Source organism: Nycticebus coucang, chromosome 5 (genome assembly GCF_027406575.1).
Source record: "Nycticebus coucang isolate mNycCou1 chromosome 5, mNycCou1.pri, whole genome shotgun sequence".
NCBI classification, from domain to species: Eukaryota; Metazoa; Chordata; class Mammalia; order Primates; family Lorisidae; genus Nycticebus; species Nycticebus coucang.
Window position 1 is genome coordinate 115,725,049 of NC_069784.1, and position 12,975 is coordinate 115,738,023.

Sequence of the window (12,975 nt, forward strand, 5' to 3'; positions counted from 1 at the left end):
TCTGAAGTAATCTGTCTGGAAACCTTTAAGAATCTACCAATTCTTGGCTCATAGTACAGTGGTCATGGCGCCAGCCACATACACTGAGGCTGGCAGGTTCGAACCTGGCCCAGGCCAGCTAAACAACAATGATGACAACTGCAACAAAAAATAGCCAGGCATTTTGGCAGGCACCTGTAGCCCCAGCTACTTGGGAGGCTGAGGCAAAAGAATCGCCTAAGCCCAAGAGGTGGAGGTTGCTGTGAGCTGTGACGCCATAGTACTCTACTGAGGGCAACATAGTGAGACTCTGTCTCAAAAAACAAAAACAAAAAACTACCAATTCTTGAGTATGATAGAAGCATATGCTTTCTTATTAATGAAACGGGGATAACAGCACCTGACAGGTTTATTATTAAGATTAAATGAGACCCTGTGTTAAATGAAAACCACAAAATTGCACTGAGACACTGATGTCCAGAGGTAAGCTAAACTCTTCAAGGCTCACTTCTCAGCTAAATGCAATCATTGTGTTTAGGGGTTGCTTACGAACAGCTAAAACCTCTTACATTAAATGTACAAATGCTTTTTGAACTTAACATTTAAGGAGCCTTTAAAGGATTTAACATTCAAGATTCAACTCTGGAGGCTGGACTATTTCAGGTAAAGAGACATTTTCCACATATACCTTACCTTCCTAATAGTCTCAAGAGAGTTTCTGAAAAAATTTCTTAAGTCTTAAGTGAGAATACAAACCTAAATTCTTCTGAAAAATATCTAATTTACCATTAACTCTGAAAGGACTTTCAAAATATAATGAAGTCAAGTTTGTATCCCACATTTTTAGTGAGTATCTCATTCAGGAACTGCAGCTACACACGAGCTTCTACAGCCATATAGCTGCTACTCTCAAGTTTCAAATGCTCACTAACCTTGCTGCCCAGACAGAATGGAGGTGGCATCATACTAAGCACATCCAAAATTCAACAATGTCTTCCCCACAAAACTAGCCCCACTTTGCTTCTTTATTTCTGTTTAATGGCATCATCATTCTGTAGACTCCAAACCTCAGAATCACACTTTATTTGAGTCAGTTAGGGAGCAAACTTCACTTAGGGAGCAAACCCTCAAATTAATTACACAGTAAAAGGGCAAAAGAAAAGGCATTACTGTTAAGACCAAAGAGTTAAGAACAGCATTATTCAGCACATACAATGGAAACAAGAGGTGGCTCACACCTGTAATCCTAGCACTCTGGGAGGTGGAGATGGGTGGACTGCCTGAGCTCACAAGTTCAAAACCAGCCTGAGTCAGAGCAAGACCTCACCTCTAAAAATAGCCAGGTGTTGTGTTGGGCGCCTGTAGTCCCAGCTACAGTGGGAGGCTGAGCCAAAAGAATTGCTCGAGCCCAAGAATTTGAGGTTGCTGTGAGCTGTGACACCATGACACTCTACTAAGGTGACAAAGTGAGATTCTGCCTCAAAAAAAAAAAAAAAGTATGTTAGGTATGAAGAATGGACAACTTTTTCTACTTTTTCTATTAAAGCCAAGACCCTACAAATGATGAGTCTTCTCATATTTGTATAGCAGAACTTGACTAAGTGAACTTACATGATCTATGATCATCTAAGAACCCCACACTATGCTAGATTTTTACACATTGCTTCAGTTTGGGATTAAGAAACCTTTGATATTGGATATTAGCCTCAGTCTACAGATGAGGAAATGGAATCAAGAGACATTTAGTGACTTGCTCAGAATAAGAAATTAATAAGCACCAAATGGAGATTCAAATTTGGAACTGTCACATTGCCAAATCTATGCTATTTTGACTAAACTTAATACCTGCTGACCGAAAATTACCAGGGTGTTATTAACTACTTTTCTGTGGAATACAATGATGCGCTTTAGAAAAAATATGGTATCTTCTAGATCAACTATTAATATACAATATCAGTAAAAGCTCTCTAATTGAAATAGTAAAACCTCTAATCCTTCTAGTCACAAATGAGACACACTGAAAAACAAATAACATTCTTAAATAGTTTCTAGGTAATTTTTTTCAAGGTTATAGATATCTCTATTTCCATGTACAATATTATAGGTAACCCACAGGCAAAAAGAAGCAATAATCATTTAGATCAGCACTCCTTACAACTATTTTTTTTCCAAAGGAGAACTGGGCTCATAAGACTTAGCTACTTATGGAAACTCAGAATGAATACAGCAATTTAGAAATACAAACGCATCAGATCAGTCTCTTTAAGTTAGATTAGAAGTTTTAGCTCACATAAAGATTCATGATAGTGACAGTGGATTGCAGTGGAAAGAGAGCAACCTGAAGTAGTCCTGTAGATTAGATTATAATTTCATTAAAATCATTATTTGTCAGGCACAACTATTTCAAACTGTATTTTTTGAGGTATTACACTTCCATAATTTCCCATAAATGAAGATCTGAGTTAAGATTAGCAAACCACCCAAAGTCAGTAGATAGAAACCTATCTCCATTCATTCTAAATTACATTATTTTCAGCCCCTTCTAAATCTAACAAATAACTTGTAAAATAAGTTAATATATATGAAGCATGCGGCGCAATCCCTGGCGCACAGAAAGCAGTGAATAAATGTAAGCCAGAATTACTTCAGTACTGGTACTTCATTTAAATATACTCAGGTGTGGGTGGCACCTATGGCTCAGTGAGTAGGGCGCCGGCCCCATATACCAAGGGTGGTGGGTTCAAGCCCGACCCCTGCCAAACTGCAACCAAAAAAAAGAAAAATAAAAATAGCTGGGCATTGTGGCGGGCACCTGTGGTCCCAGCTACTTGGGACGCTGAGGCAAGAGAATCAACAGAGACCAGGAGTTGGAGGTTGTGAGCTGTGACGCCACAGCACTCTACCGAGGGCGACAAACTGAAACTCTGTCTCTAAAAAATAAATAAATAAATAATACTCAGTGGTAATGAATCATATGGCAATCTCCTCCACACACAAAATCTATCAATATATCACCTTTCAAATCATAAGTCCCTTACCAAATGACATCACCTTGTAGAGGTTCTGTAAATATACTATATAAGCAGTACAGAATCCTTCATTCTCTACCATACTCAACCGTTACATTGTTCAAGATGAGTATTTATGAAATATACACCATAAAATTCAACCATGGTAGATGTAGCATAAGTTGAATTCATCAAGTTTCTAAGAAAGTAAATTGAGCACTATCACCACAATGTAACTTCAGAACTTTTCCATTGCTCCAAATATTTTTCTCCAAATTATTTTTCCTAGGTGGCCTCAGACAACAACTAATCTGCTATCTCTACAGATCTGCTTTTTCTAGACTTCACATAAATGCAACCCCACAATACATACTATTTGGTATCTGGGGTCTGTCACTCAGATGTTTTTGACATTCCTCTTTGTAGCATCCATCTCCATCAGTCCATGAAAACTGGCTCATCGGAGTTACCAACGACTTTCACATTGCCAAATCCCATGGCCACATTCCTGCCCGTATCTTCTCAACCTCTAGGTCAAACTCAATACAGTGACTTTCCCTTCCTTAAAATATTTGCATTATTTGGCATCCGTTACATGATATACTGTACATTATAAATTTCCTGATCTCCTTCCAACCACTGTGGCTGCCCTTCTTAGGCTTTTTCCAGTTTGCCTGATTTAGAAATGTCCAGCATTCCTCAGGGTTCCATTTCTAACCAATCCTTTCCTCTGTATAATCTCTTCTTCAATGATTTCATACATTTGCTCTGCTTTAAATATCATTAATATACTGACGATCTCTAACAATTCACATCTCTAAGTCAAATATCTCTGCATTCCCCAAGATTTGCAGATCCTCTCTGGTGGAGCCCTACTTCACAGGCTTCTGAGAACTTACACAAAAAGAGACTCCTGATTTTCACCATTACCACTCCACCAAAACAAAGCCTACTCCTTTCCCAACCATCCAACGATAATCTCCATCAGTATCTTTGAGTTCTTTCTTCTTCCCCGATGCTCCATATCCAATCCAATCTATACATGCCTTTCTATTTCTACCACCTAAAAAAATCTCAGCTGCTTCCACTGCTTTCCATTCTAATGCCACTTCGTCAATCTAAGCCATGGTTGTCTCCTGTCTGGACTAGTGCATATCCACTGGCCAGTCTGCTTCTACTTGCCCCAGTATTCTCTCTTTGTTTACACAGCATGATTAATCTTTAAAAATATAACTCAGACAATTCAGAAAGCCAAATACCCTGTGTTCTCACTTATAAGTGGGAGTTAAATAATACATACACCCGAACATAGAATGGAGTAAGAGACAATGAAGACTTGAAAGGGTGATAGGGTGGGTTTGTGTGCGTGTGAAGGACGAATAATTACTTAATGGGTAGAGTGTATACTATTCAGGTGATGATTACACTATAAGCCTAAGACTTTACACTATACACCACATCCATATAACAAAACTGCAGATGTACCTCCTACATCTATAAAAATTTTTAAAAGAAAAAAGAAAAGAAATAAAATTCAGATAACACTACTCTCCTGAATAAAAAATTTTAGTAATCTGAATTTATCACTGTGTACAAGGCTTTGTGGTATGTGGTCCCTGCCATTGGCCCCTCTTGTCCATAATGCTCCAACTTTTCATCTCCTTAAGCACATTCAGTTCTTCACAGCTTCAAGTCTTTCACACACAGTTCCTTCTGTGACACATCCCATTCTCCCTCCCACGGCCCCTTCTCCATACTTCCTCTTCCTCTAAGGGGCCTTCCTTAGATGATTCTCTCTCACGCATAATTCTTTTCCTTTTTAATAGTAGCACAAGTTATAATCCACGAAGGCAGAAAAAAGTCCTAATTTTTCAACATTGCATACACACCCCACATATAAACAGTAGCCACAAAGAAGTCTTTGTTGAAAATTCGTAAAACTGCCAGGCATGGTGGTTCACACCTGTAATCCTAGCATGCTAGGAGGCTTAGGCGGGTGAATTGCCTGAGTAAGAGCAAGAGCAAGACCTCATCTTTACTAAAAATAGAAAAACTAGCCCAGTGTTGTGGTGGGTATCTGTAGTCCCAGCTACTTGTGGGGTTGAGGCAAGAGGATTGTTTAACCCCAGGAGTTTGAGGTTGCTCTGAGATATAATGCCATGGCACTCTACCCAGGGCAACAGAGTGAGAATCTGTCTCAAAAAAAAAAAAAAAGAAAGAAAGAAAGAAAGAAAAAGAAAAGAAAAACGAGGACAGTATCTAAAACTGATTTAAGAAAGATACATGTTTAGCATTTCCCAGGACAGCCTGCTTTTCCTTAAAATTATTTTAATGTAGAGATTCATGGTATGAGCTTGACTAGTTTGGGAGAAGACTGGAAACCTTAAATGACATACAAATATGTATATAATTTTTTGTGTAACTATGTTTTCTAAGCAGATGTCCAATATGTCCAAAATCCCAAAGAAACAACCCAAAAGAAACACATGCTCTTTGGGTTATGGCACACTGAAAGCCCTGACTGAAGCAAAAGCTATCCATGCAACAGAAACATTTGTGCACCCTTAATATTTTGAAATTTAAAAAAACTCAAAATCAATAACAACTAAAAAAGACACGTACTCTATCTAATAAGTTCTAGCTTCATTATTTAACAGGATAGACCTCAAATTCTACACATGGTCAGTTCCTAAAGCCAAATGGAGATGAGATATATAAGAGTATTCGTAACTTTAAAAAGCCTAAGTCATGTAATTTATCAAATCTTAGTGAAATCTGTTATATGGTTTGTCTTCCATTGGACAAATTTCTTCAACAGAGGTAAAGGGGAAAAGACAAATGAAGATGCACCCATTACAGAAAAGGCTACTGAAAATGAAATACATATGAGAGGAAGTAAGAAATGACAAGTCTTATTCCCCATTTCAAATTCTCATTGGCCAGATCCCTTACCAATTAAGCACCAGACTTAAAACCTTTCATCAGTTTCCTCTCTCATAGATATAGCCACTTCAGCATTCCTGGTCTCCTCTCTAAGTCCCTCACAGAATGTATAAAGAAACCAATTCCAGTGTCTAAATGGTGGAGCAACTAACAGCAAGTCTATGTGTTCCTTTCTTAGGGGGTACCGCCAGATAGGGTAGCCACCCCTAAACAAGGACACTCTCATTTGAGTCAAAAATCACAGAAATCCAATCTGATCACTAAAATCCAGATATCCGGCAATTTGTTCAAGGACACAAGGCTAGCTAACAACAGGACTGACTCTGCCTCCCACATTCAGTGGTCCTCATACCAGCTTCTCACGCTCTTGCGTGGCTCCAACAAAAGCTTAGCATGAATTCCTGAAACACTAACTCTGGAATACCGATTTCAAGAAAAAAAAGATGATGATGACAATACCATGATATGAAACTCAGGGCAACAGAAATTTTAAAAGTAAATAGGACACTACAGAGACATAAACTGTGACTTCTTTCACAAACAATACCTTGTCCAATTGTGTATAGAACAGTGTCTGATTAAGGCAAGATTATTTTTGCTGTTTATCACAATTATTTTGGTGACTCGGAAATTAAAAATGTAAAAAATCACTACTCCAGAGCAAACCTGACATTTATTTACAATTAACGATGCATAAACGAGGCTCTGTTTCCCCATTTTTAACCCTATCTCTAATGAACAGATCTTGTAGTTCACTTGAACAAGTTTCAAGACAAAGACAAAATGGTTTATGTTTCATAGTTGTTTTCCTTCCAATAAATTTATGTCAGTTATTTAACTATTCTACCAACATATTGCTCAACACAAATGATCTAAAGATTTTAAGCTTCATTAATAGGGTACATTGCTTACAAACTTCAATAAAAGAAGTTTAGAACAGTTAGTACTAGAACCTTTTTAAATAACCTATTATGTATTCAAAGTCTGTATGAAGTATTAAGACATTTCTCCAAACAGAAAATAAACTGCTTAGTGTAGTAAATAGTATCCTTTTCTTAACCTTTAAAAAATTAATTCTGGAAAAGCTGACTTTAAAGCCACAACAAAGAATATTTCCTTATCTAGCACAATTCCTCAAGATTAAATTGTCTGAGCCAGATTTTTCTCCTCCATTGTGGCATGGGGCATTATGTCATGAAGTGTTAACTTTTTCAATTTGTCTATTGACATTATGTCTTCAAAAACAAACCCTTAAACTCAGAATAGATTTTACTCTGCTATTCCAAAGCAAGCATAATGAAACCTTAAAATGTCTGACAGTTGTGATAACATAAAACTCTGTCTTTGTGCCTAGGATACCAACTACAAGAATCTCCCTCCTTCTCTGAAGTGGATGTTTCAAGACATCATACATTAAACTACTTACTATGCAAAGGAGAAGGCTGATCTATAACTCCAAATCAAATAATCTAAAATCCCTGTTCTTAAAAATTATGGGCAAATCTCTCTGTAGCAATTTAAGAAAAAAATTATGGGCAAATCAAATCAGACTGATTGAATTTTATTCCTCACCTTGCCACAAACCATGGTTCACATGGGAGGGAAATCATGGTAGATACTCACTGTTCACAAACAAGTTATTTAACTTCTCTGCCTATCAAGTTCCTAGTTAATAAACAAGAATAATACCTACTTCATAGCGCTGTTGCAAGGATCAAATGAGTTCTTACATGAAAATGATTTGTGGCTGGGTGCTTGTAATCCTAGCACTCTGGGATGCCTAGTCAGGTGGACTGTCAGGCCTCAGGAGGTTGAGACCAGCCTGAGCTAGTGAGACCATCTCTAAAATGAGCCAGGTATCGTGGCTGGCACTTGTAGTCTCAGCTACTCTGGAGGTGAGGCAAGAGGACAGCTTCAGCCCAAGAGTACAGCGTTCTACCAATAGCAACAAAGTTAAGATGCTGTCTCAAAAAAAAAAAAAAAAAGAAAAGAAAATGATTTGCCTGGTAAAAGGAACATAACAGGCCCTCAATAAATGCCAGCTCCTTCCTTCCTTTGTTCTGAGCTCTCTGTTCTTTGTTCTCATTCCCCCAAAATGACTCAGCCCTCTCATGACTTTTATTAACAAATGTTGAAAACTTTTCTATCAAGGTCCTGACGTATAGATGCCTGCCCACTGTCTGCCCCCTGCCCCTAAGATGCTCAAGTAAGGAAGACAGAAAAGAGACCCCAACTGAAAGAACCGGCATTCAGGGTGGGCAAATCCCCACTCATTTCCAAGTATCTTCTGGAGATTTGCACTGCCATCTCAAAATGCCTGAAATCAAACCCAGGCCCTCTTCCTGCCCCTTTTCTAATTGTGAGTGGTGTCCAGCACAGAATAACCCATGCCCCACTCTTCTTTCAACCAAATATTGCCAGATAACTCATGCCTATCAAATATTCCCTCATAATCTCTACTCTGTCTTATCTTCTGTCCCACCACCACCACCAGAGTCCACGTCCAGGTTTCTCCATCTCAGCACTACTGCCACTTTGGGCCAGATAATTCCTGTAGGTACTACCCTGTGCATTCTGGGACGTTCAGCAGCATCTCCAGCCTCCACCCACTAGACACTTGTAGAACTGCTCCCTCCCCTCAAGTTATGACAACCAAAACCATCTCTAGACAATGCTGAACATCCCCTGGGGAGCAAAATCACCCTTGCCATGGTCGTCCTCAACCCCACATTGTGTACCACTGGCCCAGTTCCCCACCACTTCATGTGTGCCATACAAAATCAGCCCACAAGTTGTCTCCAGTTTCTTTCCTCTAACTCCTGTGACACTAAGGCCTACTAAACCACTGCTTTATGAGTCATTTCTCTTCAATCTACTACTCCCTGCTACCTTCGAAGTTAGTTCAAAGCTCTCCCAACCCATTTCACAAAGCACCTCACACAGTGGCTACTCACCAGCCCTTTGGCAACACATCCAGTCCCTCCTCTTCTATTCTATTGCTGTCAACCTGGTTTGGATGTCCATTACTTAGCATCCAATCCAGGCCACTACAAAAGCCTGCTTCTCTAGCTTCTAATCTTTGCACCAGTCAAAAACTTCCACTGCCTATTGAAATAGGAAATCTCCCACCTGTCTTTAGAGTCTTTTATAATATGGCCTTTTTATGTTCTATTCTCCCCCACCCAAAATACTTCAGCATTAGCAAAACCTGACTTCTACATTGCATACCTTCTGCCACATTTTTTTCTCAGCCTGAAAGCCCTCTTCATCCCACTCCTGTCCCTCCACCCCAATTGAAAGTCCATCTAAAGTAAGAAGCCTTTCCTGATCACACTGAGCACCTCTCCTGTAGCATTCATTTTCTACCTTTAACAGTATACAGTGCTTAGTCCGGTGCTAAGTAGAGAACTTAGTATTACATGTGAGTTGTCCCAAATATTTTCCATGTAGAAAGCAATGGAGGACTGTACTTTCAAACAATCCCAAACTCCCTTAAGGGAATGAAACCCATATTCTCTTTTTGTCTCATATTTCTGTGTCTTAGGACAATTTTTAAGTAAACTGCCTTCCCAATATCTAGACTGCTAATTAGTATGCATTACTGCAGGAGTTCAGCTTCACAGAATTCTTACTGCAACTTGCAACTTAATTCTGAATATTTCAACTCTCTTTTTATAGCAAAAAAATAGGAATGTATTTTTGAACCTTAATAAAATTAAGCATGAAAAATAACTTGGACTGAACTAAATATATTACAAGTAAAGGTTAGTTAATGCTAATTCTTCTGCCCTAAATAATATACTTGACATCCTAAAGCAGTGGTTCTCAACCTTCCTAATGCCGTGACCCTTTAATACAGTTCCTGTGGGTCACAACCCAACCGCTGTCCTAAAGTCTTCATGCATTATTACAAAGATTAAAAGTAAATTTTATTTCAATTCCCCCCATCCCAGACATAAACTGAAACAAGGAAGTCTTCGCCTTAATTTCGGTTCCTAACTAACTAGATTTCTGCATAATCAGCAGTATCATTAATGAGTATGTTCTGACTAGATCTTTCTTTAAGTTCTATTCCAAAGCCAGATGAGGAAGAGGTTGTAGCCAATAATACCACCACCATTCTTTAGCACAGGTCATTAAACTACTGGCCTTGATTTGTATATCCCTGAGCTAAGAATGGTTTTCACTTTTTTAAAGATTATAAAAACAAAGACAAAGATGAATACGCGACAGAGACTAAATGTGGGTGGCAGCGCCTAAAATGTTTACTATTTGTCCCTTTACAGCAGCATGAATTTGGGACTCCTAGTTGTTTTTCATTGGTACATAAAACACTCAAACTTTTCCTCCCAAGGTTTTAAAAAAGCAATATAAAACAAGATAATGCAAGAAGATAGAACTCATTCAACTTAGTCACAGTTAATACACAGGTTAACTTCTACAACAGAGGGCTATCTGTGTACATTTTTACACGCCGCAGAATTTTTGCTAAAAGAAACTTGACTTTCATTCTATACACATAGATGAACATTACTTATGCCTGGGAGGCCAAGTGCCTGACCCAAAGTCACACTGCTAGTTAACAGCAGAGTGGAGTCAAGGTCCCAACCCTCAAAACTTCTGGTCCAGTGCGCCTATGAATGTGGCTTTAAGTTTCGGAGATTTGGATAACTGGCTCAGATCAATATAAAGATGAAAATTTAAAACCTATTCCTGATAAGCTGTTTAGACAGTAGTAGCTATGAATCATTAAACAGAGTAACATTAATGCTCACCACATATGTACATTAGGTAACTTCTAGGAAGCCTTCTGTCTTTAAACCAGATATGATAAATAAGTCTTAAAACTTACTTTGCTTGCTCCTCCAGGGCTTCAGATTGAGGCAAATCTGTATACATGTTATTTCCAGCTGAATACTTATCTCCCAACCCAAATCCACAAGTTCCACAAATGTAATCGAATGCCCATCGGAAAAGCACGTCCAGGTTACATCACATACATGTTCTACAGATAATTACAGGTCCTTTTCGTATCTACTTGCAAACTACTGACTAGAAGTTCAAAAAATTTTAATCTCCCTAAGAACTTAACTTCCTTAAAACACACACACACACACACACACACTTTGATTCCTAAATCTATATAACTTACTTTTCTGCAACTTCTCGGTTAATTCAAGAATTTTTAAAAAGGAGAACATTATGCGCATACTGATCACTTTACTACTCTGCAAGGGATCCAAAAAGCTATGTATATACCAAGATGTAAGATTCAATCTCTGTAACAAGCCAAGATCGTTCATGTGAAGTTGCTCTTCCACTACTGAAAAATACAGATTCTCCGCAGCAGCCGAGGGATCCCGGGCTTAGGCTCCTCACACCCCCACCCCCACCGCGGGGTCGCGCGTCCTCTAGGAGCGACCCCCTCCCCCTCGACCGCCGCGCGAGTCCCGGCTGCCCGGCACCTGCGGCCCGTGCCCACGCGGGGAACCCCAGAGGCACCAGCCCACCACTCGCCCTTCTGGACGCGGCGCCCACTCCCACTACCGGAGGAGGCCCGAGCCGCCGGGAAGCGGCGTTACCTGGCGAACCACGTCGCTGGGCAGCTGCGCGGCCCGGAACAGCTCCAGCACCCGCCCGTTGACCACCACCTTCTTGGTGCTCTCGATGTCGCAGTAGGAGAAGAGATCTGAATAGTATTTCTGTTCCGCATCGCTCAGGGTTAAGCCTTCCATCTTCGCCTCCGGCTCGCAGCCGCCCCGCACCGCATACAACACCCGGGGTCCGGCCCCAGGACCGGGGGCGACGGGCGCTGCGCGTGGCCGCGCGGCCCGGCCTCCTCCTTGCTCCCCGAAAGCCGCCGGGAGCCGCAGCCCCGGCCTCACTCGCGCCGGGTACGCTCGGGCCACAGGGCCCGGAGGTCGCGAGGAGGGGGCCCGGCTGGGCTCGGCGCGCAGCCGCTCGCGAGGCCCTGCGCAACCCTGGACTGGACTCCGGCTCCGGCTCCGGCTCCGGCTCCAGCCGCGGGGAGGGTGCCGAGAAGGAGGCGGGGGCCGCGGAGGCGCGAGGCACTAGCGGACTCCGCCCCCGCCGCGGGTTCGAGTCTCCCCGGCTCCCCGCCGCTTCCCCCAGACTTCCCGCCTCGGCTGCCCCTTCCGTCCACGCCTCCGGAGCGGCCGCACTTCCCGGAAAGTTGTGGGCTTCAAGTCTAAAGTTTTGGGGGCTCTGGGTTCAGCGTGGCCGCCGATCCGCCTCCCTCCGCCGCCATTTACAGCGCCCTGGCCCGGCCCCGACCAACACTGACAGCGGCAGCCGCGCTCCAGACCCGGATGTGAGGCCGGGAGGAGAGAGCGCGAGAGGGAGAGAGAAACACCCACCGGGCTGGCTCAGCCGCTCCCGGGAGAGGGGGCCGCAGCGCCCCCTGGCGGCCGGAGCACGGCAGCGGGATGGCCCTCAGCGCGGAGACCCCGGGATGGAGTGGGGGGTGGGGGGACAGCAAGCAGCTGATTAAGACAAAAAGAACTTAGATGTGGGTTGCAGCGCTTACGTTTCATAGTTTCTCCTCCTGAGCCTTTAGTAACTATGACAGAAAGGGGAACATTGTTCAGGTTATTATTATTATCCTATCCTATCCCTTTTTATTATTATTATTATCCTGTCCCTATAATATTATTATTGTCCTATCCTATTCTGTCCCTTTTTCGTGTAGATGGTACTGAAGATAAATTCAATATTTCTATTTGCTCTGAAAGGCTGTGAACATCTAATGTATCCGGGAACCCTCGTCATGGAGAGACTGACCCTGAGATTTAATTCTCACTCTTGCTCCAAGCTGTGTTTACCCGGGAAACAAAATGTGCCAAAGAGAGGGAGAAATTGACAAAGTTGTCCTCTGTGTACACCAAGGTCATTCCGGTACTAGAGATTTATGCCATCAACCGTATAAGCTCCTGTAGGCCCGGGGCAGACCACAGAGGCTGCCGCTCCTCAATTTCCTAATTCATGAAAATTAGGTAGTTGCATTGTTTTAAACTGCAGACGTCTC

The 12,975-nt window shown here is 41.7% G+C and overlaps 1 protein-coding gene across 6 annotated transcripts in view; it reads right to left on the reverse strand.

The window, feature by feature from the left end:
* REPS1 (RALBP1 associated Eps domain containing 1) overlaps positions 1-12,245 on the reverse strand; it is an 87,272-nt gene extending 75,027 nt beyond the window's left edge. For all 6 annotated transcript variants that reach the window (XM_053590877.1, XM_053590879.1, XM_053590878.1 and 3 more), the window contains exon 1: positions 11,513-12,245. In XM_053590877.1, the coding sequence (XP_053446852.1) occupies positions 11,513-11,665 (153 nt within the window). In that variant the 5' untranslated portion in view covers positions 11,666-12,245. The remainder of the gene's footprint in view (positions 1-11,512) is intronic.
* Positions 12,246-12,975: the final 730 nt, after the last annotated feature.